The sequence below is a fragment of the Papaver somniferum genome, unplaced genomic scaffold (genome assembly GCF_003573695.1).
Source record: "Papaver somniferum cultivar HN1 unplaced genomic scaffold, ASM357369v1 unplaced-scaffold_19, whole genome shotgun sequence".
In the NCBI taxonomy this organism is placed as follows: Eukaryota; Viridiplantae; Streptophyta; class Magnoliopsida; order Ranunculales; family Papaveraceae; genus Papaver; species Papaver somniferum.
In genome coordinates, this window is record NW_020628818.1 from 16,589,546 (window position 1) to 16,616,823 (window position 27,278).

Sequence of the window (27,278 nt, forward strand, 5' to 3'; positions counted from 1 at the left end):
CTTAGGTACATCTAGACTAGCGCTGTAAAACGTCTTTCTGTTAATACAGTGCTAACAACGTCTTTCTGCTGAAGCAGTGATATCTTAATTAAGAGCTTCTCATTCACTTGCAAGGTTAACTGTATTATTTTATGACTGGTAATTGCTTGATAGTCACCTCTCGTTTTTGCTAGTGTTATTCATTTAGAGATGGATTTGCTGATTTTATGTTGACATATCTAAGTCAGATGCATGTGTAACTCCTAGTTACATAATTCAGATGCGTGTGTATCTGCAAGTTACACATGTTAATTAGATGTGTAACTTTTACTTACACATACTGATTTTGGGTACACATATCAATATGTATGTGTAACTCCTAGTTACACTAGTCATATGCATGTGTAAATGCTAGCTGCACTAGCCAGATGAATGTGTATCTCCTAGTTACACATGTTATATGCATGTGTAACTCTCAGTTACACAATTCAGATGCATGTGTAACCGCTAGCTACACTAGTCAGATGCTTGTGAAACTGAAATATACATTGTTTTATGTACTGTTCATTTTAATCGTATAAATACTGATTGCTTGTTGTTATATTTCAGGTTTTAGATAACTTCATAAAAGCTAATTGCTTAAACGTGGTAATGGTCTCGCTGGAACTGGAGTTGACGCTGAATACACAAGTCAGATGCATGTGTAACTCTCAGTTACACTAGATAGACACATATGTAACTCTCAATTACACTAAACAGATGCGTGTGTAACTTCTAGTTACACATGCTAAGAAATTATTGTAAATGAATATTAAAGTAATAACTTTTTTTTTTGTGTTTCTTTTTTGATGTCTATTTATTTGCATATATATACAAGTGTAACTTTGCATTACACATATCATAAGGATGTGTAACTTCTGGTTACACATGCCATATGCATGTGTAACTTCTGTTTACACCTTCGCACTGTATTTTAATAATTTCGGGCCTAGATTTAATAATTTTGGGCCTAGATTTAAATTTTATTTAATTATGGGCTTGACAATATGCATAAGGGTACCAAGGTCTTTTAAAAACTCGGGGCCTAGATTTAAACTTTTTTTAATTAAGGGCCTCATATTATGGGTTATCCATGGGTTGGGCCTGAGCCTAATTTCCCCTTTCTGGATTACTTTTCTGAGGTGGTCAAGACTTCGAAACTCCCTAGTCACAACTTCCTATCTCGGATTTTTCGACCCTCTTACGATCTTTCCGACTTCCCTGCCAAACTATTTTGATGTCCTGTTCTAGTGGATATGCCTATTTTTGATGGGTCTCTCTCTTCATTGAGAATACCCCAAACAAGTCTATGAAACAATTTTTTTGATTTTGATTGCCAATTCCACGGCACTCAACTGTGAAAGGGTAAATGTTTTGATTTTGATTGTCAACTCCACAGCGCTCGACTGTTGAAGGGGACATGCATGCCATCAGTTATCAGTCTCTCCAATGCAGTTTTCTTCTCATGAATAGCAAATTACAAGGACAAGCATGCGAGAAGAGACCAAAGAAGAAAAAAAACAAAAATCACCACAGAAAGATATTCCTCATCAGGAAAAGATTACAAAAATCATTTCATTCAGAGAGCTTGATTACGATCGGTGGTAGTAGTAATGATGATATCGTTTTCGGGGAAGAAGAATTGGTAATTTTCCCGAATCAAACCATCCGCTAAAAATTTATATGCAGCTTCAGTTAAATGGACTCCGTCCCAGTTAACATACGTCGACGGAGCATCACAAACTTTTGCATCAACACTTCCGCATCGAACATATTGGTTACAGTTGTATGGACCTTTACCTCCACAACATGCCTTCAGAGCTCCACCAGTAAATCCTGCATAAATTAGAAAAAAAGTAAAAACGCACTTAAACAATGTGTTAGATGACATTAAATTAATGGGATGGAAGAAGATGGCATACCTAATAATTCCGGAGACTGGTAAAACTTCATGGCGACATTGTAGTAATCAGCATAAATAATTTTGACACTTGGGTATTCTTCTCTCAGGACGGCTAACTCTTTCTGAAGAAATTTGTTGTGGTATACAGAGAATTCATTCAGCCACCTGATACAACCACTCTGATCGTAATCCTCTTTGTTGGGGCTCTTGAATAGGGTTAAGTATAAGGCTGAACACCCAATTGGGAAGTTTCCAGGGACCATGAACGTCACAGCACCTTCCTTTATTAAAACCTGTATTCACCAATACAATGTTAAGGCGTAACTAGAGAATTGATCAGTACAATTTATGAAGGCTTTTGTGCTACAAATTTAAGTTCTTTGTATTAATTACCTTTATCGCCGAAGAAATGGCGTTGATGATATGTGGTACAAAAGTACGAATCTCTTCTGTACCTCTTCCTTGGAAAAATGGATGATTATAATCGTTTCCACCGGTTTCTCCCATGAGAATCAGAGATGTTTTGAGATATTCATGGCAATCATCTGGTAACAACAAAATAATTATCCAAAGCAGCCATAGAAATCATCAACAACTAATCAAACAGAAGAGTCAACGAAAAATGAGTTATAGTCCCAGCGACCCAGCCAGTAGTAAGTTCAACTCACCGGGTCCAAAATTATTTTATTTTCCGATTTGTGATGATTATTTGTTGAACATTATGTGCTTCAAAAACTTTCGTAAAGGAGAAAAAGAAAAAGTAGAAAGCAAATGTATGTACCTGAAGATGGATTGCAAAGGGAAGGGAAGAGTTGTTTGAACCATTTGAGTTGAACTCCAAGAGAGGCATTGGTAGGAACCACAATCTTTCTTTTTTCAAAGAAAGAAGCATCCAGAGCTGTTGCTCCCCCAACAGCAAAATTCACCCCCTGTAGTAAATCTTTGTTGCTGCTTCCTAAATACGGTGGTAGCAGCGGTAGTCCTACAGCTTGGGCTGACACATACAAGGATATCAATGACAAATTTCTAAAGAACAGCGGTTTTTCAAATAGCTAGCGTGATCTAAGCGTCGCCAAAAGTATAAAATGTCTCAACTTTATTGTTTGGAACAAAAAAGAAAAATACTAATCGGATGCATACCAATGAAATCAAGAATTACACGACCATCAGAGAACCGACCAGTAGCTCGATGAAAGTAGGTTTCTTCGTAGGGTAATTTTCCGACACTTTCATCTGGTTCGGTGTAGAGTACGTTTCCGGTATCAGCGAGTGAATCTCCGAAGCTGAAGATGGATTTGTAATATGATCCTAAAACTGGATTCGCAGTTGTAGCTAAAAATATAGAAATTATGATGAGATTATTGAAGTTCAGAAGGGAGAAAAGAGAGGAGGAAGGAGAGAAAGACGAAGCCATAGTGGAGAATGCAAAGAGAATCCAAGATTTTAAATATTTAAACGAAATGATGATAAAATGTTAGCTAGCTATATAGTCGTGGTGATGCACGCTATTAAAAAAACATGTTAAACCTTAATTAAATTTTACTATATATTTATCGTCATCCCCTATAACATAAAGTTAAACCCATCAATTTTTCAAAAAACTGGTTAAAAAGACCAAAATCAACAATTCCTGCATGAAAAAGATATGTAAAATTTGATACTGTTTAAATGGACAAAAATGTAAAAGTAGCCAGGATGTAAACAGTTTTATCTTACCCATTTTGAAATACTTTTTCTTATTTTTAATTTACATCAGGATGCATCCAGTCTCATCCTCGCTCTTTTTTAAGGTTAAGCCGGGATGAATCCAGTTTCATTCTTGTTATTTTCTTGGTGTCCATTTCATCCATACTAATTTTTACTCGTCCATTTGAACCATGTTTTAAAAAAATTTGGACAAATGACCCATTTTCCAGATTTTTCCCAAATTCATGAAAATGGGGATTGTTGTTTATACATGGGGATATTTACCGCACATCCCTAATGATCAAGAACTGTACATCCAATTTATGTGCCATCATTCGTTCTTACGAAAAATCAAATCTCCTTAAAGTTCAGCTTTTTACAAATTTGATTCGTATGATCTTTTCCGTTATTTAAACTGCATACGGAGTAGTTGTCGCGATCCATATGAGATAGTCTGTCGAATCACCTATTAAATGACGTATCTTATAATTAAATTTAGTTGTAAGATAGGTCATTTAATAGTGGGACGGAGGAAGTATTAAGTTTTCAAATGGTTGTTGGTGAGTGCTGTTGCTTCTTGGAGATATCCATTCACCTACCCTAACATGAGCAACGCGTTGAAGACTTTCAAGCTCTAAATCCTTTTTAATTATCTGGTTGATTAGTTGCATTCAATAAGACTAATATTTTCAAGGTCTATCATTTTATGTGTTGTGGCAAGGTTACGTAGTTCTAACTTCTAACCTATTTTGTCTATGGCTTATGGGTGCCGAGCTTTCACATGATACACGATTGTGTGTACCCAGTGTGAGTGTTTGAAGGCCATTTTTTGAATTTTGTTGCCAAATCTCTAATGCAAAAAAATGAATGATTTACACATATGTGATCATTTCCACCAAATATTTTAATATCCATATATCCTTAAAGCTCATACACTTCATTAAATCTGCGAAAGAAGCCCTTTGGAATATCTCAGAAATGATCGCAAAAATTAAACGCCCAATGCATCAAATTTCATATTGCGCCATTCAGCACAATTATAGAGAAGGAAACTAAGCAGCAAATACTACGGGAAAAATCATCATTGACGACTACATATTAGCGTTGTAGTTCCCCTATGACAACTCCATTTTATGCATTGTGGAACGGAGGTATTGTACAAAGTCCAAGCTTTTTTACGATGCTTGACTAAGAATTGTAAAGTGTGATGTGATTCATGGTTCGACAATATTTTGCCAAAGTTGTGATTCTCTTTCGATTTTTTTTGAAAGCCTAACACAACTCTTGCCTGTGTAGTAGGACAATCTTGGACAACACAAGCAACATATCGTGGAAACATATGTAACAACAATTACTAGTATTATGAATAAAATTTGCACGACTCTTGTATGAGTTGTAGAACTATCTTGGACAACACACACTTGTGTTGTAAAGAAACTATTTCACAATAAGTAGATTGTGTAGTTGAAAATCAGAAGACAACATATATTAGTATTGTGAATGCTCCTGTTACTACACTTCCTAGAATTGTACAACTATTCTGAAGAACTACTTATTATGCTGCAAGATTTGTTTTTACAATCATTGTCGTGAGTAGAAGAACTTTTTAATATAACACTTATTAGTATTGTGAATATTACGGTCACTACACATGTTGGAATTGTAGAACCACCTTGATACAACTATACTACGTGTAGTAGAAATTTTGAAAACCACTGTTACTATTACTAATATTGTAGTACTATCTTGGACAACATAGATAGGGTATCGTGGAAAAATATGTAACAACAATTACTACTGTTATGAATAAGATTTGCACGACATAACAACAATTACTATTGTTATGAATAAGATTTGCACGACACTTGTATGAGCTGTCGTGAAGAAACTATTTCACAATATCTGGGTTGTGCAGTGGAAATCACTAACACAATTTTCTATTTGTGAATAAGACCCTACATATACATTTCACTTTTGGCACTTTGTTTATGTTGTGAAATGTGAAGAAACAACTAGATTAAACCGAAACATAAAGTGGCTCTGAAGGTGAAAGATTCATTCAAATTAAACCAAACAGCATTCACATACCAATGTAATATACAGAAAACATACAAAAAAAAAAGTGGCAGTGATAATGTTTGTTACGAAAAGTTAAGTCTCCAAAAAGATCAAAGATAAGTCTCCAAAAAGATAAGAAGTCTACTGGTAGGATATTCGATCCTTGGGCCATGTGATAAAATTTGAAACAGCTTCACCAACATATTTGACTTCTGAAGTCGCTCTGTAGACATGAGCATCCGCCACATAAGCAACCTTCACACATACAGTGTATGCTCCAAGACCTATTGGCATTCCATGTATCTCATTACTTGGATCTGTTTCACCAATTTCAGCCTCTGCAACCACCTCGCCCTCCTTATACCAGCTTAACAACTTGCAAGCTTGGAATATCTCTGGCCCTTGGACCTCATTTGGTCTCCTGACAGGACTAAGAGTGGTATGAGTTGAGTATCTTTCATTGCAGAGAACAATCCTGCTAGTGCTAGCCTCTTGGTTGTTGCTGGCTTTTGGACTTGACCTGTGAGAAGGTGAGACTCCATTGCAGACACATTTTGAGTTCCTTACCTACATTAAGACCAGATCAGCAGTATGAGGGGCATAATCAAGTTTGAATTCATCAAAAAAAGGAGACCTAATAGAAGAAAAGTTAAATTCTCACCTCTAACTGCACCATCCGATCATTCAGTTCTCTATAGGATTCCTGACACTCTCTAATCATCAACTTATATTGGGACTGGGTAACAACCTTTTTTCGTGTCGCTCCAAAACCAATTCCTCCCTTTAGTTTTCTTGTCCTCGCCAAAGGCCTTTGCGATGATCCACAATCAGCACCATGCTCTGCTTGAGATTTTTCAAGTTTTTCCTGTATAAGTGTGTAAAAAATCAGATATTTTCACATTTTTCAAGCACAGATAAACCAAACAAAGGAACATGAGAAGATTTCTTATACAAAAGATTCTACAACACCAGGATGTGGTTTCTTTCCTTTGCGCTGTTTATGACCAACTTTCCAGACCACAGCTTTATCAATCTCTTTGGTTGTGTTTTGCTCTTTTTTCTGCCAAATAAGTGTATCAATACATGAAAATCATCAATAATAGCATAACATGGTATTAAAGTCATGATACATGCTAAGAAGAAACTCAGAATATTTCTAAGATATAACCTTGTAGAGAACTTCATGATACTTCATGAATAAGCCACTAGCATGACCAAGACTACTGTATAACTACTCATATAGATGGGAGATAAACACATGAGTAAACCAAATGACAAAATTACAAATATCTTCATGTGAGAGCACAAGCCTACCAAATTCTATGTGTGACTCAAAGAATTTCACATATTACAGCTAATTTACAAAGTCGATACAGTTGCTTTTGGTTTAAACAAGCGCACACTTTCAACAAGATGAATTCAAGGTTGGAAAATCAAAAGAAACCTGACAGCAAAAGAATTGTGAGGCATAACATGTTCAAATGGGATCTAAATATCTGATAATTCTGCCTTAAAATATGTACACAGTAGTGGCTTACCGTGGGCTTTGAACTTTAAACTCTTTAAGGAAGTCAACGACCAAACATGAATATTTTCTAAGAAACTAACATGAAAACAAATGCTAGATTACAATAATCAGAAGGGTCCCTGAATTAGGTAGGCTAGTCTAAACCACGGGTCGTGATCTGAATTGTGAAATGATCCATCATAAACGACTTTACAATTCACAGTCAGTTAAAAGGCCAGATATCAACCTATACGAAATTGCATAAGCATCTAAATGGGGTGAATATCAGTTAAAAGGCCAGTTTAAAGGCCAGAGATCAACCTTTACAATCCGCCTTTCGGTCAATGTTATAGCTAACAAACAATTATATTTTTAACGATGCAATAGCTTTCACGTGGTGAATATCAAGAGTGTTATAAACATGACTGTGTAGAACATACCAATTGCACCTCCAATCACGCGTAACCTTGTCGACTTATGGTATGTGGGGTGGTGTGTTTTGAACGCTTTTCTTGCATTTTTAGTCTTTTGACCTGAAAAGAAAAATAGAGACATCATCATTCGACAACCTTTAAAGTTTTTAATACAAATATATAGTCATTCATTATAATAGAAAAACTTACTCTGAATTCAGCAGAGTCTACATGTTTCACAAATTCTTCCCACTCCCTAACTGACATGGTCCTGGGCATTAACTTTTCCAGCCGTTTCTCTCTTTCTTCCCCTTGGAGCCGATCCAAAGCGTCGAGTACCAAACCAGCTTTCCTTGACCTTGCTTCTCTAAGATAAGATCCCATTTTGCTGAAATAGTAGTCTTTGTAACACTCAGGCACAATGAATCGGTTCTACAAATAAAAGTAAATAAGTTGAATTAGAATACGCTATGAATTCAATAGTTGTTGACTAAACGAAAAGAGATAAATAGTTATGAATTAGTATACCAAGGCTATCTTCCATATGTTTTCTTTGGCTTGAATAGGGACACGTCTCCAATCCCTGAAAGTTAACGGAAGTTTCCGAACAAGCACCGGTAGCACACTGGACAGTTGCACAGATGGATCGCCGATCGGTTGTTCATTAGTGTTGAAGGAAACTGTTCTCTTTGGTTCAACAGAATCTAACTTCAATGCATGCATCTGGGTTGGGCCACGTGGAACATACTTTATTTTCTTCATTTCTTTTCCTTCTTAACCTTCCTCATTATCAGAACTATTACCATTCTACAATTCAGGCTTATCATCATTACCATTATCATTCTCTTCTTCCACATCAGGCTGCACATGATTTTTTATCCTCTTCCACAACTTTATGGGTACGTAAATTTTCCTCTTCCTCTTCATCTTGCAAATCTGCAAGAGTGTCGTTTGGATCTCTAAGTTGAACATTCAGACATGGGCCTGTGCTGCTTGTGTCAAGTTTCCGCTTTACATTCTTTCGCCCCACTCCAGAATTTCTATTATCTCCTTTAGAGCTTTTAGATTGGGACTTTGTAGTTGTTGACTGTGAATGTTGAGCACTTTCATATTGCACATTCTTCTTCCTAGTAGCTTGTCTCTTTGTAGTTAATGACGACAGTATATCACTTTCAGGTTGTCGACGACGCTTTGGAGTTGTTGTTGCACATTTAGTTGGAGAAACTGGAGCACTTGGTTCTGTTACCTTTGTATTCCTCGGTGTTCGCCTTAATTGAGTTGTATTTGGAGATGTTTCAGCATTATCTTCTGCTAACTTCTTGTTCCTTGGTGATGATCGCCTACTTTCAGGTGAGAGTGATGGTTCTGCGGACTTGATTTTTGTCGGCATTTGCAACTTTGAAGTGAGCGAAGCACTTTCAGATGGAAATGCTTTATCAGTTGGGGACTGTTGAGTGTTCTTCTTGTTTTTCATCTGCAAAAACTGTAGCTTAGTTAAAATCGGAAGGTAAAGTAGTTTCTTACACTGAAATTGAGATGAAAAGTCTTTACCTTGATCGCAAACTTCTTGATGACCTTCATCTTTAATGTATCCTTGCTAGTCTGCAAATTTGAAGTTAGTGGAGCACTTTCAGATGGAGATGCTTTATCTCTTGACTTATTGTTCCTTGGTGATGATCGTCTACTTTAAGGTGAAAGAGATGGTTCTGCGGACTTGGTTTTTGTTGGGGATTGCAACTTTGAATTGAGTGGATCACTTTCACAAGGAGATGCTTTATCAGTTTGGGACTGTCGAGTCTTTTGTTTGTTTTTCATCGGCGACAACAATGCATAGAATGAGAAGGTAAAGAAAAAAAAATTCCACTGAAATTGAGATGAAAAGCATTTACCTTTATCGCCAACGGCTTGATCGGCTTCTCTTTACTGCTTCCTTGCTAGTCTTCATTATTCCAGTTATGCCTTGCAAAAACAGAATTCAATTATCAATGTGGCTCAAAAGCTAACACAAAACCATCATTTCATATCCAGAACATGAACTATTGTGCATATTATTATCATTTCAAATACTAACCAAAGCATGTGAATAAATCAAAGACCATCATTTCATACACACAATTTGACTTGACACACTCTAGCAAGGAAATAACATAAGTAATTACTGACCCACTCAAGTTGATATTATTATCATTTCAAATGCTATCTCAATTTGATCTTGTATTCATTACTGACCCACTCAAAGAAATAAAATTGAGCTGATTTGTGCATACTATTATCATTAGCAAGGAAAGAACATGATTATCATCAACCAAAGCATGTCAACAAATGAGTTGATTTGCATAAATGACACAACTGAACCCAATAGCTATAAATCATGTTAAAGAAGCTATACTGACCTAAAAAAGAAGCTATACAGAACATATTGACCTAACATATCAAATCCCTAAAATCATCATAAACATCACATCTAAACAGAACATATTGACAAACTAACATATCAAATCCTATTAACAAATCATCAAAAAAATTAAAAGAACTAAAATCAAAAATCCCCAAAATTAAACAGGACCCAATTTCATAAAAATCAAAGAACTAAAATCAAAGACCTAAAATCAAAAATTCCCAAAATTTAAAATGACCCAGTTTCATTTTCATCTTGAAAACAACGAAACCTAAGTTGCATGTTAAGATCCATAAATTTCTGAGAGAAAAAACAAAAACAAAATTAAACCTCAGTTGCATACAATCCCTAAATCACAAAACTGGAACAAACAGAGCTTTTTACTCTTAAGATATGAGAGTATGAGAGAGATTTACCGCTTGGTGAGAACTAAGAGTTCGAAAGATTGATTTTCTAAATAGTTTGTTAGGGTTTCAGCTGAAGAGTCTGAGAGTTTAGAGTTTGAGATTCAGTTGAGAGTTTGGGGTTTGGGGTTTTGTGTAAATCCTCTTGGCGAGAGTTTGAGAGACTGAGAGTTTAGGGTTTGGGGTTTTCTGCAGAGTTGGTAGTTGCAGAGCTTGAGAGTTCTAGAGAGTTTTTTTTTTTCTTTTTGGGGAGAGAGGTTTTTTTTCTTTTTTCGGTGAAACAACGATTTTGGTGAGACTTGTTTTACGAGATGTTTGTGAAATTTGGGCGCGTTCAGCTGAAAATTTTGGGGGAATAAACCTGGGAGACGACACGTTGCGGTGGGCCAGAAAAAAATATTGTCTGAAAATTTCTTGGGCAGACACGTGACGAAATTTGGGCGGGCTTCTGGGGCGGTAAAAATATTATTTTCCGTTTGCTCTAAACAAAAGCATTCGGATTGACCAAGAAACACAATTTTTAACAAAACCAAACAGGTTTCCCACCGTTAGATTTTAGTAGTGATCCGCATGATTTGCATCCCAAAACTTTGGTATGTTGGATTAGAAAAAATTACAAAAAAAACAATTGGTGGTAACACTTTGAGTAACATAGATATGACCTGGCTCCGAGTTCGAAACTTGGCGGTAAGTGGACTATTATAAGTCTGAGACTTCCTAAGAACGATGAATCTGTCGATCCATAGATAAGATTCTTTCAGAATATTCCTCCAACCCTTAAACATGTCCGAATTTGACAACTTCGAGACATAACATGGTTCCGATCTCGAAACCTGACAGTGAATGGACTACTCTAAGTCGGAGACTTCATAAGAACGATGAATTTGTCGATCCATAGGTAAGATGCTTTCAGGATATTCCTCCAAACCTTAAGCAGACTTCTTTTCGTCAGCTTCGAGGCATGAACTTGGCTGCAAGATCTAAACCTGACGGTAAGTGGACTACTATAAGTCGAAAACTTCCTAAGAACGGTGAATCCAACCATATACAGGAAAGATTCCTTTGAAATATTCCTCCAAACCTTAAGCAAACTCCTTTTCGTCAACTTTGAGGTATGAAACTGGATGCCAGATCGAAACCTGACGGTAAGTGAACTACTATAAGTCGGAAACTTCATAAGAACAATGAATCTGTCGATCCATAGGTAAGATACTTTCAGGATATTCCTCCAAATCTTAAACAGACCCATTTTCTTCAACTTCGAGGCATGAACCTGGATCCGGGTTCGAAACCTGGCGGTAAGTGGACTATTATAAGTCGGAGACTTCATAAGAACGAAGAATTTGTCGATCCATAGGTAAGATGCCATTGGAATATTCCTCCAAACCTTAAGCAGACTTCTTTTCGTCAGCTTCGAGACATAACCTGGCCCGAGCTCGAAACCTGGAGGTGAGTGGACTACTCTAAGTCGGAGACTTTGTAAGAACGATGAATCTGTCGATCCACAAGTAAGATGCCATTGGAATATTCCTCCAAACCTTAAACATGTCCGGTTTTGGCAACTTCGAGACATAACCTGGCTCCGAGCTCGAAACCTGGAGGTGAGTGGACTACTCTAAGTCGGAGACTTCGTAGGAACGATCAATCTGTCGACCCACAAGTAAGATGCCATTGGAATATCCCTCTGAACCTTAAACATGTCAGGTTTTTCCAACTTCGAGACATAACCTGGCTCCGAGATCGAAACCTGGAGGTGAGTGGACTACTCTAAGTAGGAGACTTCGTAAGAACGATCAATCATGAAGCTTCGGGAAGGTTGTTACTTTAACTATAGCATAATACATGATCGAAACTGATAAATATGAAGGTCAGGCATCGATTCAAACTTCGTAGTTCACGTTTTTGGTCTTGGAAACATTTTTCGATATTTATACCCAATCTTAATAATCCTAAGTTAGTGTTTATGCCCAAAATAGTTTTATCAGAGCGAATATTTCTACCCAATCCCAATAAGCCTAAGTTAGTGTTTCAACCCAAAATAGTTTTTTTGCAGAACCAGACACCAAAACAGTTTTTTTTTTTTGCAAAATTGAGAAAATATTTGCAGAACTAGACTCCAAAATAATTTTTTGCAGAAGTGAATTTTTTTTAGCAGAATTGAGAAAATTTATGCAAAATGGAGAAAATTTTATCGTATCCCTACGATGATGTTTCTTAAGAGTTGTGGAAGTGGGTTATAGAATAATTTCATCATAACTATGAATACCAATATTTTGCGGAGCACGTGTCACGAATATAGTGGTTGCATAAAAACTTAACTGTGTAGTCTTCGCTAGACAGAGAAGCCTGAGTACTTAACTGTGTAGTCTTCGCTAGACAGAGAAGCCTGAGTAACAAAGGATACCTTCGCAAATCTACTTTATCCTGTTCCAAGGAAGGATGCCTCGACGGTTGATATAAGAAGAGTAAAAGCCTAGTCTACAAGTATGCAGCTGGCGAAGGGACGAAATTAGATGACGCACCTAATCAGCATTAAATGTACAAATCTCTTATCTACACGCATAATCAAAGCACCTGAAGAGAGAAGGCGTGGCAGAACCCGATTGGAAGAAGCTGACGGTGAATGAAGGTAAAAAATGTACTAAGGTTGGGAAGTTCCCGAAGGAACGTGGGTTAGCTGAGGTGGCAAAGTGCGACTGGAGAAAGTATGCGGTGAACGAAGGTACCATTGGTACGAAAGGTATATCAGCGAACGATGGACCCAGAGGAATCAAAGATATACATGGAGCAGAAGGGGCTATAAATACCAAGCCTCACCAACAAACTAAGGGAATTCAATATCTAGGAGAGAAGATCTAGTCTTAAGCTTATACCTCTTTAATGTTTGGAACTCAAGTATCCTTGAACTTGAGTTCTCTCTATTACTTTGAGAAGCATTTAAGATCTCTGTAACCACTATTAAGATCTTTGTAACCACCATACTTAATATAAAACAATTACTCATTACCCCATGGACGTAGACGAAAGTCGAACCACGTAATCTCTCGTGTCTCATGATAACTTAGAAGCTTTTACATTATATTTGTGTTCTTCGTTATTATTGCGATCGTGAATACCATTTTTTACTAAGCATCATCAGTTCAACAGAGGCATCAATACTCCTTAGTATATGATCCTCTGAGCTGTACACATTACGTAGACTACGGGAAAACGAGTAGTCACAGTTTGGCGCCCACCGTGTTTTGCTCTCGAGCTTGAGTTTAGACATAGTTTTACCTTTAACTTATGTATATTCTGAATCGAAGGGATCTGTGTTCCAAAACGATGAATCTGACTCTCTAGTGATTTGTTCATCCATTATTTGTGTATGTTTTTGAGTTCATAGCCTCTAAAGACGTACCTTGTTACAGATCTACAAAAATTTCACAAAGCGTACTCACAAAACGCCAAAATCTTTGTTTTATACTAAAACAACCTTTTTTAACAAGAGCATATTTTAGATATGAGAACCTTTGACTGACATAGGAAATCGCAGTGAGATTTTAAGGAAGAAAGATCTTCTAAAGCATTTAATAACCTTGTTTCTTGCGAGATCTGACACCCTTTTTTATTGGTTTTCAACGTTTTAAGGTTGTCTTTTCCAAGGGTGTCAAAAACATTTAATACCTGTCTTTCAAAGACATTATTTCAGTCCTTTTTCTAAAAAAGCTGCTTAGCCGTCTTATGTGTCGGAGCATTAATTGCTACTTTTGACGAAGGCACCCAAATAGCAGATTTCTTCAACTTTCTGTGACCGCAGGATAACAAAAGCCGAAGGCATGCAGAAACCAAATGATGTACCAACAAGCTCACGACCAGCACTTACCAGAGGGATATCCCAAAATCCATCTCAATAGAATCAAAGGAATGAAGTAGAGGACGGACAAAGCGAAATAGCAAGAATAACAATTGCTAACAAATCACCTATTCTTGCTGAAGGGATGGGGCAAACATCGGGAGTTCAACCACTTTACGACATGCCGCTACCGGAGCATCCCACCACTACAAAGCCACCTGCGACCAACGCAGGATTACCCAAAACCTTAGTTCCCACGGGACGAGGGTTGGGGAACTTAGCTCCAATCCAGATAGATCCAGACGCACCAATTGTAGAAGAAGGAGAGGAGAACTCTGAAGATCCAGCCGACAACACTCCGCAGGGTGGTGGAATCCGCAACAAAGAACAAACGGCAGCACAAGTAGCAACTTTGCTTCTTGGAAACAAGGAAAACGAGGATGCCATGCACGAAATGGCCCAAGAGAACCAGAACCTAAAAGATATGTTAGACATATAGATCGAAGGTTCTCAAACTCACCCTCTTCTAAAGAGGCATGAGAACGTAGCTACCCCAGGAAGACGAAGGGTGGATCCCAAACCACCAAAGGCTAACCCAGCGGGGAAAGCTAGGAGAACACGACACGATCCAGATGAGATGGATTCAACATACAAACCCTCTGAATCATACTACGATGAGGCATTCTCCAAAGACACTCATAATGTGAACACGGTCATGGAGCAGATGGAGAAAATGCGGAAGGAGATACAAGGCCTAAAAACTGTCCACGCAGGCGCAAGATTATAAGAAGTACTTCAAGAGGCAACCACGTCCCCATTGTCTTTTCGCATTTTAAGGGAACCTATCCCTCCGAAATGCCCGATACCTACGTTCCAAGCATACAACGGTACCTCAGATCCCTCAGCCCACCTACGGTATTAAACTCGTGTCCTTGCCCATTGGGAAAGAGATGAGGTAGTACTTTGTAGGTACTTCCCTGCAAGCTTGACAGGATCAGCACTAACCTGGTATGACAACTTACCAGCAAACTCAATTGACTCCTTCGAGCAATTATCTACAGTGTTTTTGGAGACATACATGTACAAAAAATCAACGAAGGCAGGGTTAGATAGGTTATTTGCTTTAGCTATCGGACCTCAGAAAACATTGATGCAATACACAGACATGTGGCACAAGACGTGCCAAGCAATAGGAAAAGTCAATCCGGAAATTAGCATTAACTGCTATAAGTATGGACTTGATAGAACCCCAGCCATCTTCGTGAAGCTTCAGAACAGAGCCCTCGATTCTGAATGCGAGCTCAGGGTTGTCCAAGACCGCTACATCAGACTCGAAGAAATCCAGAAGGATAACCCCAGGGTACAAGCAAAGACGACGACAGCTCCGCAGCGAACCAACTCTCTGGAGCCAATTCCGGAGATACCTTAGCGACAAAACGAAACCCGGGGCAGAACTAACTCTCGAGACAAACGATCCAAATATGGAGATGACAAAAGATGCAAAGGAAGATAAGAATTTACGGATAAAATCTACACGAAGCTAAATACAACTTTCCCTCACATCCTAAGCAAGGAGGGAGCAAAGCCAGGCTTTCCTTACCCTAATACTATGGGAAAGCAACCATACAAAACGAAGGAGGCCAAGGAGTACTGTGCGTACCACCAATACTACGGGCATACAACTGATGCGTGCTACCACTTACGAAATGTGATCCAAAGATTCATCGACGAAGGAAAATTCATGGAGTACGTACAGCTATAGCCAGCGGAAACTGAGGAGGCCCCAAAGAAAATGGTAGAATTACCTCAGGACGGCAAATACATCAACATGATCACCTTTTCCAGCGGAGGTCAAGAAGAAATGCTCGAACACATCCTCGAGTTAGCACGAAATAGAAAGAAGTTAGAATCACATGAGGTGTTCAAGTTAAGTGGGACCACCTACTAGCACTTGGGAAGAATGGATGGCCACGCCATTAACTTTCTCAACAAAGGACGTCAATCAGGAGGTTGAAATGCACAACGATCCACTAGTGATCACTCTTCCGATACAAGGATGGAATGTTATGAAAGTCCTCGTGGATGTGGGCAGTTCGTTAAATGTGCTATTTTACGAACCCTACCTACGCATGGGTTTGACAACAAAGCAAATGGATTCTTCCACTTGCACAATATACGGTTTTAATTGAGCAGTCTCTAGACCAAAAGGAGAAATTGTCTTGCAGGCACATGCATGACCCTTAGTAACCAATACACGGTTCGGCATGGTGGAAGCACCTTCGCCCTACAATGTAATCATGGGCAGGATATGGGTTCATAGATTGAGAGGAACATCTTCGACATATCACCAACACCTACGCTTTCCTACACCTATGGGTGAAATGGAAATCAAAGACGATCAACAAGACACAAGGCTATGCAATCTAACAGAAGTCAGACTCAACGAAGAAAGAACTGCTGCCCAACAACACGAAAGAAAAAGACGTAAGGAAAACACTGGGAAAGTGCAGGACGGAGCCTCCTTAGTACCCTAAGTCATCTCAGCTCCGGATACAAGCACATCCGCCACCTCAGGGGAAGACGTCTCCGCCAAATGACAATTACAGAAAAGCACTTCTCAACGACCTCAGCAACAAACCTGCTCATCGGTGGAACCAACGAAGAAAATCAACATCGGGACGGAGACAGAACCAAAAATGCTCAACATCGGAACATTACTTGAAGAGGAAGAGGAGATGCAACTACAAAGGTTACTAAGGGAATACGCAGACGTCTTTGCATGGTCAATGGAAAACATGCCAGGAATTAACCCGAATTTGGTCTCACACCACCTTCGGCTCAAACCGGACATACCACCGTTTAAGCAACGCATTCGTAAAGTGGCAGATATCTACCACGAAGGGGTAGAAAAAGAGTTGCAAAAGCTACTCGCAGCTGGATTCATTCGAGAATTCAAATATCCCACGTGGATATCCAACATGGTCATCGTACCTAAGAAGAACGGAGGTGTGCGCATTTTCATTGACTTTAGAAACCTCAATAAAGCGTGCCCCAAGAACAGTTACCCACTGCCAAACATCAACCAGCTGGTCAACAAAACCGGAGGCCACCAAAGACTATCCTTCATGGATGGATACTCAGGCTACAACCAAATAGCCCTTGCAGAAGAAGATCAGGAGCATATTGCGTTCTTTACCCCACGAGGCTTGTATTGCTATATAAGGATGCCTTTTGGCTTAAAGAACGCGGGGGCAACATACCAACGATTAGTATACAAAATCTTTAATTCATGGATAGGAAAAATACTGGAGGTCTACGTAGACGATATGCTCGTCAAAAGCAAAGAAGCAAAAAACCATCTCTCGGACCTAAGGGAGATATTCGAAGCCATGAGAAACTTCCACATGAAGGTGAACCCGGAGAAATGCACGTTCAGAGTTACCTCAGGAAAATTCTTGGGATACTTAGTGACTAGGTGAGGAATAAAAGTAGAGCCCGAAAGGGTCAGAGCAATAATTGAGATGACATCTCCACAAAATCTAAAGGGAGTACAAAATCTAAATGGAATTTTATCTTCCATGGGAAGATTCATAGCAAGGTCGTCGGATAAATGCAAAGCATTTTTCGATACGCTAAGAAAAGGAAACAGGTTTACAGGGACCGCAGAATGCGAACAAGCCTTTCACAAGATCAAAGAGTACTTAGCATCAGCACCCATCCTACAGAAACCGGAGACCTGCTCATCTATGCATTCAGGTTAAAATTCGAACAATACACTAACAACATCACGGAGTATGAGGCGGTCATACATGGCCTACGCTTGGCACAGGAGCTAGGCTTATCAGATATTCGTTTAACTAGTGACTCACAATTGGTTATTAGACAAATCGAGCTCAAATATCAAACTCTGGATCCAATACTGTCTTCGTACCTAAAGTTAACACAGGAGAATGCATCAAAGATCATCAAGGTCACGTTCATACATGTATGTCGGAAAGACAACAGACACGCAGATGCCTTAGCATTCATATCGTCAATGCTGAGGGACAGAAACACCACCTCCATCCAAATCGGAAGGATATATGAATCTTCGACAGAAGGGATAACCCCAGGAGTTGGGGAAACCTTGGTCATCCAAACTAGGGCCATGAGGGAAGCATAAAAATAAAAAGAAGACGAAGGTATAGAAGAACCAGATAACGAAGTCGACGAGTCCGACAAAGATCAGTCCATGTCAGACGGAAGCAACTAAGACGAAGCAGAATATGATTGGAGAATCCCAATTCACCAGTACCTTGACAAAGGTACTTTACCCGCAGATGTCAAAGAAGCTGGAAAAATCGAATCAAAGGAAGCAATGTACAACCTACGAGATGGAATACTGTATAGAAGGTCATTTCTTGGACCTCTGATGCGGTGCCTCTCACAAACCGAAGGTAGAAGAATACTGCATGATATATACAGCGGAGAAGCTGGTAATCATAGCGGAAGATTGTCCTTGGCGATCAAATCCAAGATGCAAGGATACTATTGGATAAGCATGGACGAAGATGCAAAGAACGTGTTAAGGCGTTGCGAAAGATGTCAACGCTTTTCTAGGAAAATTAAAGCACCAGCAACGGAGCTGAACTCAGTCATCATCCCATGAACATTCGTCAAATGGGGGGTTGATATTGTTGGACCCTTGATAGAGGGAACATCGAAAAGAAAGTACCTTATCGTGGTTACAGATTACTTCACCAAGTGGGTGGAAGCAAGGGCTTTGGCAAGAATTAGGGACACAAATGTCTTTAAATTCTTGTTCGAGCAAATCATTTGCAGGTTCCGAATACCAGCCGCCATAGTCTCTGACAATGGAAAACAGTTGGAAGGAAAGAACATAGACATGTTATTCAACACGTTCAACATTCAGAAAAACAAGTCTACTCCAATATATCCTAAGAGCAATGGACAAGCGGAGGCCACTAACAAGAAGATAGAAATGAACTTAAAAAAGAAGCTGGGGGCATACAAGAAAAGATGGTGTGAGCAGGTACACAACGTCCTATGGGCCTAACAAACTACGAGAAGGGCGGCCACGGGAGAAACTCCATCCTTGCTAACCTACGGAGCCGAAGAAGTCATCCCGACGGAGATAATACTGCCAACAACAAAAACAGAAGCATGGGAAAAGAACCTGACAACGGATCTTATGCTAGAAAACTTGATGATCTTGAAGAAATGCGAGAAATGGATTTGCAAAGGATGGTAAACTACCAACGAAGACTAGCTCGCGAATACAACAAACGGGTAATCCCTAGAAATTTTGTGGTTGAAGAATACGTACTACGTCAAATACCACCATATCAAAAGAAGAAGGTATGGGGAAAACTAGCTCCGACATGGGACGGACCCTACATCATACACGATATTGCCGTGAAAGGATCATACTACCTAAGAAATCTTAAAGGTGAAGTATTGCAACACCCTTGGAACGCAATGTATCTAAAGAAGTACTACCCGTAAGCGAATGGTTACTACTCATGAGAAGAAGGGAAGGGGCAATATCCCACCATGTTCTATCCCTGATCAAAGGTATTACAAACCTAACTAATCAATGAAAGAAACTTTTGCTAAGAAAAAGTATATTTTGATTAAATACAAACTGGGTTAGAATAGACACCCTCCGTCAGAACTGACGATGAGACAAAGCAACGCAGAACTGCGCATGTGTCAATACTCGGATCCTTGGAGTGATAACTCCATTCATGAGGAAGTAAGAAAAAGTAAGATATCCCATATAGACATACCTCGTCGAAGTAAAGCAGACATCGCACTGAACGCGTAGGGTTACAGGAAAATTACTGCCCACGTAGGAGCCCTCGCCACCACGGTACCTTCTGGCCAAAGGATACTTGGGTAGGATGATGAATGTTCCACCAAAGGTTAAACATACCTTAGCACCTTGTGATAACTCGAATGTGCAAATAATTAGACACAACACGTCTACATATACACATGCAATAATAAAGGTACCATAATAGTGTTACCAAAATACGACTAACGCGTCTTAAAAGTTGCAGATTACAAAGGATCATAACATGACAAAGAGTTGTTTCAAGGAACATAGACATCAAAGACCCCTCATCTGGGGGCATAATACAACAAATAAGTTCAGTTGGAAACAAAGTGAACATAACATGATCATGGGTAAGGAAGACGAGGGAAGACAACTCCTTCATCCTGGAGATCATCCTCCGCAAATGCCTCATTGATGTAATCAATTGAAGAACGCTCGAATTGCACCTTCATATGAAAAGCTTGAGCCTCCAAATCCGAAGCCGATTTCTGACAAAGCTCCGTCATCTGAGCAATAAGCTGGTCATTAGCCTGCTGAAGCGCCTCAGCCTTAAACTTAGCAGCGGCGTCAAACTGGCGAGATATCTCCAACGAAGATATTTGACCCTCAATACGGCTAATCTTGGCGTTTGTACCCACCGGATGCTTCTGGAGACCTGCGGATACGAAGGGTATCAGCAACAAGGAAAACTAGTTAAAGACACAAAGGATTCTACGGAAAAATAAGTATCCTAAACTACCTCCGGCATGGCTAAGGGATTCTTCTAAACTACGTTGAACCTCAGAAAGATCCACCTCAGCTGCATCAAGATCTTCCATGAGGGTATCCCTTTCCATCCAGAGATCATCAACACCAATCCAGAGCGAAGCATTCCCGGAAGATAAAACTTGGTAAACACTCTCTAACTCTTCCAACCTTCTTACTAAAGATACATGATACATGGAAGAAGGCACGGAGCCGGCATCGACAAGTTTGTTCTTAAGGGAACAGACCTCAGAAGTTAAGACATTTCTTTCTGCCATAACCTTAGATCAAGAAGCGCAGGCATCTTCAAAAATCTGCATGATAATTTCTTGCGAATAATTTCTTGGGCTGAGAGACGTTTCTCGACTAAGGCAATATCCTCCTTTTGCTTTGAAATGAGACTCTCCTTCCAGTTAAGGGCTTTGTCACATTCATTACGAAGAAAAATCATCTTCTTCACTAAGTCCGCATTATGAGCAGACTCAAGGGAAATTTGGGGCTCATTATGGACGACTACGTTCATAAGCCTATCAGATTTTTTTGATAATACCAGACATCAGAAGTTAACTTGGCTACTTGATCCCGGAGACATCTAAGTTCACTAGAGATACCGGTTGCCAGACGAAGGTTGTCTTAGGACTATGCAGCCAAACAAGAACGAAGAAAAAGCTAAGGTAAAGAAGGAACAAACCTATGACTTTAGAAGACTCAGCGACCAAGGCAGAATCAGCAGCTTTACGCCTATCTTCAGCAACCTTGGAAGCATTATTCGCTCTCTCAAGAGACAACAAGCAAGCTTCTAGGGATCTCCGAGTTTTCCTCAGATCGTCCTCCAACGAAGATATTTTAGCAACATAAGCAGCATCACTCGACGAAGGCTGTTGTGCAATAGAAAGCGCATGTTCTTGACGACCATGTTCCAACAGAGCACTCAAATGAGTACACTTAGATCTATAGACCTTGAATAAGGTATGTCCAACATCGATCTGCTTACAAAGCTGCCCACGAAGAAGTATAAGAGCAGAGTAAAGGACATACGAGAAGAAACAAAACGACAAAACAACAATTACTTACTGAGAATGCTGAGAGACAAGGAAGAAAATCGACGAAGGTATCCGTGAAAGCCTCCATCTCCTGGATACTACCCCTACGGATCTCACTATAGCTCTGACTTGAGCGAAGACAGTCCGGGTCGAAGAACAAATCCTTAGCCGCACGATATTAAGCGGATAATACATCCAACTGAGAATCTACCTCAAGGGTACTGTTCAGACGATGATGATCAACCCCAAGAGAAAAAGGACCCTTAGAGTCCTGCAGAATGGCTTCGGGGATAGCGTCGTCAGAACTACCAAGACTCAGGTTCTCAGGAAGCTCACCGTGGATATGCTCAGCAGCAACTCCCTCCATCACTTGAGAATGAACGAGGGGCACCAATGCTGAACCCTCCCCATGACGAAGAGACGGCATGGTGGATGAGCTAGGAACTGAACGAAAAGCTTGAGCACCACCTAGGTCCATGTCACCGGAAGAAGGAAGATTACCCAATCTGGTCCAATCCGGTGACGAAGGCGGAGGACCAACAACTTTGATAACAGGGGCGGTAGACACAGACTGAGCGCTCCCCAACGAGATTGGCGTAGCATTGAAGGAGAAGCTAGGAAGCGAAATCACAACCCTCTTCTTCGGCTGAGAGCACGAACTGCTAACCCTCACCACTGGGGCAACAACCTTAGAAAATGAACCACTTGATTGAAGCGAGGTAGCAAGAGACGAAGGAAGACTCTTAGAAGCTACGATAGCAGCCTCAGTAACAACAGAATAGACAGGTAATGCTCCGCCAGGAGCATAAAGTGAAGGCACCTTTGTAGACAAAGTAGGAGCTGGGGCTTGGACACTAACAGGCTCGACCAACTGAGCACCAGTACCAACAAGGAGATTCTCACCCTCGACTGAGGCAGCTCGGACGGGACTAGGGATGTCTTTGGAAAAATCCTCCTCAATATCATCCAAATGAGGACTGAGTCCGGTATCCTCGATATCCTCTATATCTTCATCATCCGGTACCTCTCCAACAGCCTTAGGATCCTCATACAAAGCCTCAAGATCAATAACAGTCTTCAGTTTACCCTTTCTCTTGGAAGACTACAAAGGAACACATGCGTCAGCTAAGAATCGGGGGAAAAGTACTAAGGAACTTACAAACACAAAGGTATGATAATGATCCTTAACTCCGCAGGTGTTGGTGTTTCAACCGAAGCTTTCCTCTTCCTGGTCTTGGTAGCCACGGAATTACTAGCAGAGCCCGGACCAGTTCTAGCAGACGAAGCAGGGGCATGGTACAAAATAAAGCCATCAGAGTACCAAACAAAGACGTTAAAGCAAAGATAATCAAAGCAAAGAACCTTCAAGGAAAAACGAAGGTTACCTCATGAGAAGCAGCGCGGTTAATAACCCAAGGATGGTATCCATCATACTTCTCAGGTAAAGAAAAGTTTTGCGGGGAACATGAGGATCAGCAGTGGTAAAATCATAGGCCCAATGACCCACCACAGAAAGAGGAGTACGATCCCAGCGATAATCATGGTCAAGGCGGATGCGATCAGAATTCGGTAAAGGTAGCCTAGCAGAATAAGGAATAACAGTCAAACCAGTCTTATCGATCTCCTCCAATAGATGAAGGCTATTACCCTCCCTGATTTTCTTGGCAGTAACATGGATACGACGAGGACCAACACTCCAAGGAAGAAGGTTACTCTTCTGAATAGCATCGGCATACATAGCATTGAAGTTGGCGGGGGTATAATCCTCTCGCTTAGATCTCCCCTCAGCAAAGGGATCATAAGACTCCAGTGTTGTTTTACCCTTGCTACGGTACCAGCTCTCACGAAGGGCATGCCAAAAATTACCAGTATATTGCATAACTCCTCTAACCTGAGTCTTGTTTGTCGGGTCGTCCCTCGTAGACAAAACGTCATAGTAGAAGGGATCCTTTCTACTAAATAAAGGGAGGATCATACCTACGGCCAACTGGCCAACGCTAATCAGGAGGTTATTCTCATCATAAGGAAAATCCCTGATGAGAGACTCGGTGAGAACATCAGGGCCATTGACGAAGGAAATCTCGAACTTATGAAGACGAAAAGACTTGGTAATCTCAGGAATGGTTATATGAGAAAAGCTATCCTTGTCACGCAGTTGAAGCCTCTGAAGCTCATCGTAAGGAGGAGGAGGTGGAATATCTTCAATAGCAACTTCTTCAACCTCAGGGTCCGCAACCTCCTCAAGGACCGTAGCCGCCTCAGTCCCTGGTGGAACCTCTGGGTCCTCATGGGGAAGGGATGGTGTATCATCAGGATGATCCATTCGCGGAGGAGGGTCAGTCGACGAGGATATCCTAGGGACCTTACGCGTATGCTTCTTCGGAAGTCTCATAATTCCTAACACCAACAGGCGAAACATCCCAATCAACAATGACGGACGAAAAATCACAGTCCATTACAAAAACAAATCAGGGGAAAAAATCAACATACTTTGCGCATGGGTTTTATTAAACCAACCAAAAGGAAGAGTTTAAACTCATCACAGGGCAAAATCAAGGGTCATTCATCACATGATCGGAGTTGCAGACAAAGAACAATCATAGCAAGATCATCATCGAAATGCAAAATAGGATGAAACCCAAGCCCTCATACAACGAGAATGGGAAAAAAATAATTATAATTCTCACATGCAAGCACCACAACAACATCCATCAATCGAAAGAGGAGATGCAGAACTAAGCATAAAGAAGTATGAAAGCAACAACAACGAGTAAGAACCACTTACTTGCACAATCAGACGCTGATCAGAACTTCGAAGGAGCAAAAGAAAAAATGAAGCAGTTAGCAGCAGGAGAAAAAATCTCTGAGAAAGGGATGGAGAGCGGCAGTTCGAGGAAGGGAAAAGGAGTTAATGAAAATTCCTTCTCTTTATTCCCATCTTAGAGGCGGCTGGAGAATCCAAAAATTTGGATGTCCCGAAATTCAAGGGGAAGTTATTGCATGAAAGGACATGTAGGGTCCACTCAATCGGTACGTGCAAAAATGGAGGCGTAACGGAAGTTTTCTTCCGATTCTACCAAACAGTAGAATATAAAAAAAAAGGGGGGGGGGCAAACTGTGAATACCAATATTCTGCGGAGCACGTGTCACGATCTTAGTGGACGCATACAAACTTAACTGTGTATCCTTCGCTTGACAGAGAAGCCTGAGTAACAAAGGATACCTTTGCAGATCTAATTTATCCCATCCCAAGGAAGGATGCCTCGACGGTTGAGATAAGAAGAGTAAAAGCCTAGTCTACAAGGAGGCAGCTGGCGAAGGGACAGAGTTAGATGACGCATCTAATAAGCATTAAATGCACAAATCTCTTATCTACACGCATAATCAAAGCACGTGAAGAGAGAAGGCGTGGCAGAACCCGATGGGCAGAAGCTGGCGGTGAACGAAGGTACAACCTGTACTAAGGTTGGGAAGTTCCCGAAGGAACGTGGGTCAGCTGAGGTGGAAGAGTGTGACTGGAGAAAGCATGCGGTGAACGAAGGTATTGGTACAAAAGGTATATCAGTGAAGGATGGACCCAGAGGCATCAAAGATATACCTGGAGCAGAAGGGGCTATAAATACCAAGCCTCACCAACAAACTAAGGGCATTCAATATCTAGGAGAGAAGATCTAGTCTTAAGCTTATACCTCTTTAATATTTGGAACTCAAGTATCCTTGAACTTGAGTTCTCTCTATTACTTTGGGAAGCATTTAAGATCTCTGTAACCACCATTAAGATCATTGTAACCACCATACTCAATACAAAACAATCACTCATTACCCCGTGGACGTAGACGAAAGTCGAACCACGTAATCTCTCGTGTCCCATGATAACTTAGAAGCTTTTACATTATATTTGTGTTCTTCGTTATTATTACGATCGTGAATACCATTTTTTACTAAGCATCATCAGTTCAACAGAGGCATCCATACTACTTAGAATATGATCCTCTGAGTTGTATACATTACGTAGATTACGAGAAAACGAGTAGTCACAATAATCATCCATTTCCATCTACAACCGTCCATTTAATTTATTAATTTTCCTTAATTTCTTTATAATAATCCAATTTTTAATATAAACATCATAACCATCCATTCAGTTATCCCTTAATACTTTCTAATAATCCTTTCCATCTATAACCGTTCATTCATTTTTTTTCTCCTTAACCATTCCTTTCCTATCCATTCCTTCCTTTATCCTTTTTTTCTCCCCTACATCGTCTTCAACACAGCAGCAGCTTCATCCCCCCTCCGACCACTGGCAACTTCATCGTCTCCAACTACATCACTAGCACAACTTCATCACTCAAACCACTGGAAACTCCATCGTCTCCAACTCCAACAGATCCGTTATTTTCCATCGTCTTCAACTACGTACATCGATCTCGGCTTCATCGTCACCAACTTCATCATCACCACATAGTTGAAGACTTACCACCTCCACCAATATCTCAAAGATCTGTTATGTACATCGATCTGTAACCAAAATCTGGTTTTATGGTCTATTTTTTTTTTAATTTTTGAAGGATCCTATTAACTTGTATACCCGTATACATGTTAAGGTTCATTTAAAAATTCTTTGCATTGGAAACAAGATTTGTTTTTTTTATTGCAATGAAAACAACATTTCTTTGCATTGGGAACGGGGTTTGTTGTTTTTAGTGCAAGAATAACCAATTTCTAGTAGAATAAGATAAAAAAACATAATTTCTAATACCCTAAAATAATTCTTTATTAAACCTTAACATGTATACGGGTATACAAGTTAACAAAAACCATTTTTGAATTGGGTTTTTTTCAGTTGCATTAAATTCTAATCATTTTGGATTTTCAGTAGCATTAAATGATAATTTTGTTGATTTCAGTTGCATTAAATTGAGATGTAGTTCTATTTAATTCAGGTAGGGAACTTTTTTGATTTTTGTTTGAGATTTTTGCATTAAATTCGGGTAGTTTGCATTAAATGATTGGGCCTGAAATTGAAATTGATATCTTAGTGAGTTCTTTTTGTGCTCATCAACATAGAACAATATGGGTTTGGTTTAAAATTTGATTAAAATCTTCTTTATTTGCATGATTGGATTCAAATCAACTCGGTAATAAAGACAAGAGGGGTTTCATGATTCTAGAGAGTTCTCAATTATGTGTTTGATAAAATGTCTTAAAGATTTTTTTTGAAATTTTTTGTAGTTTAAGCATTCTAATGGGATTTTAATTAGTGGGTTCTGTTTAAACACGGGTTTATAGTAATATCTAAGGCTGAAGCATTCAATTTCTATTGAATGAGTATATGCCTCCCTGTCTCATACGACGCCTTTGTAAAATATCTAAGGCTGGAGCATTCAATTTCTATTGTGGGCTCTGGAAAAAGAGTTTATGTTTATC

At 39.7% G+C, this 27,278-nt stretch overlaps 3 protein-coding genes across 3 annotated transcripts; all 3 read right to left on the reverse strand.

Moving 5' to 3' along the window:
• Positions 1-1,376: 1,376 nt before the first annotated feature.
• LOC113338974 (GDSL esterase/lipase At1g28600-like) lies at positions 1,377-3,376 on the reverse strand. The gene is made up of 5 exons (XM_026584373.1): positions 3,062-3,376; positions 2,703-2,915; positions 2,315-2,466; positions 1,941-2,214; positions 1,377-1,854 (listed from the first exon to the last, which is right to left on the reverse strand). Exons 1-5 carry the CDS (start codon positions 3,333-3,335, stop codon positions 1,598-1,600), a joined length of 1,170 nt encoding a protein of 389 aa, XP_026440158.1. The 5' UTR covers positions 3,336-3,376; the 3' UTR covers positions 1,377-1,597.
• Positions 3,377-5,642: 2,266 nt separating this feature from the next.
• LOC113339094 lies at positions 5,643-7,624 on the reverse strand. The gene is made up of 4 exons (XM_026584493.1): positions 7,613-7,624; positions 6,618-6,725; positions 6,327-6,530; positions 5,643-6,232 (listed from the first exon to the last, which is right to left on the reverse strand). The coding sequence occupies exons 3-4, from the start codon at positions 6,384-6,386 to the stop codon at positions 5,807-5,809; spliced, it is 486 nt and encodes a 161-aa protein (XP_026440278.1). The 5' UTR covers positions 6,387-6,530; positions 6,618-6,725; positions 7,613-7,624; the 3' UTR covers positions 5,643-5,806.
• LOC113339092 lies at positions 7,613-10,682 on the reverse strand. Its single transcript, XM_026584492.1, has 6 exons — positions 10,400-10,682; positions 9,475-9,544; positions 9,137-9,382; positions 8,114-9,068; positions 7,796-8,017; positions 7,613-7,705 (listed from the first exon to the last, which is right to left on the reverse strand). Exons 4-6 carry the CDS (start codon positions 8,345-8,347, stop codon positions 7,628-7,630), a joined length of 534 nt encoding a protein of 177 aa, XP_026440277.1. The 5' UTR covers positions 8,348-9,068; positions 9,137-9,382; positions 9,475-9,544; positions 10,400-10,682; the 3' UTR covers positions 7,613-7,627.
• Between the last annotated feature and the right edge of the window lie 16,596 nt (positions 10,683-27,278).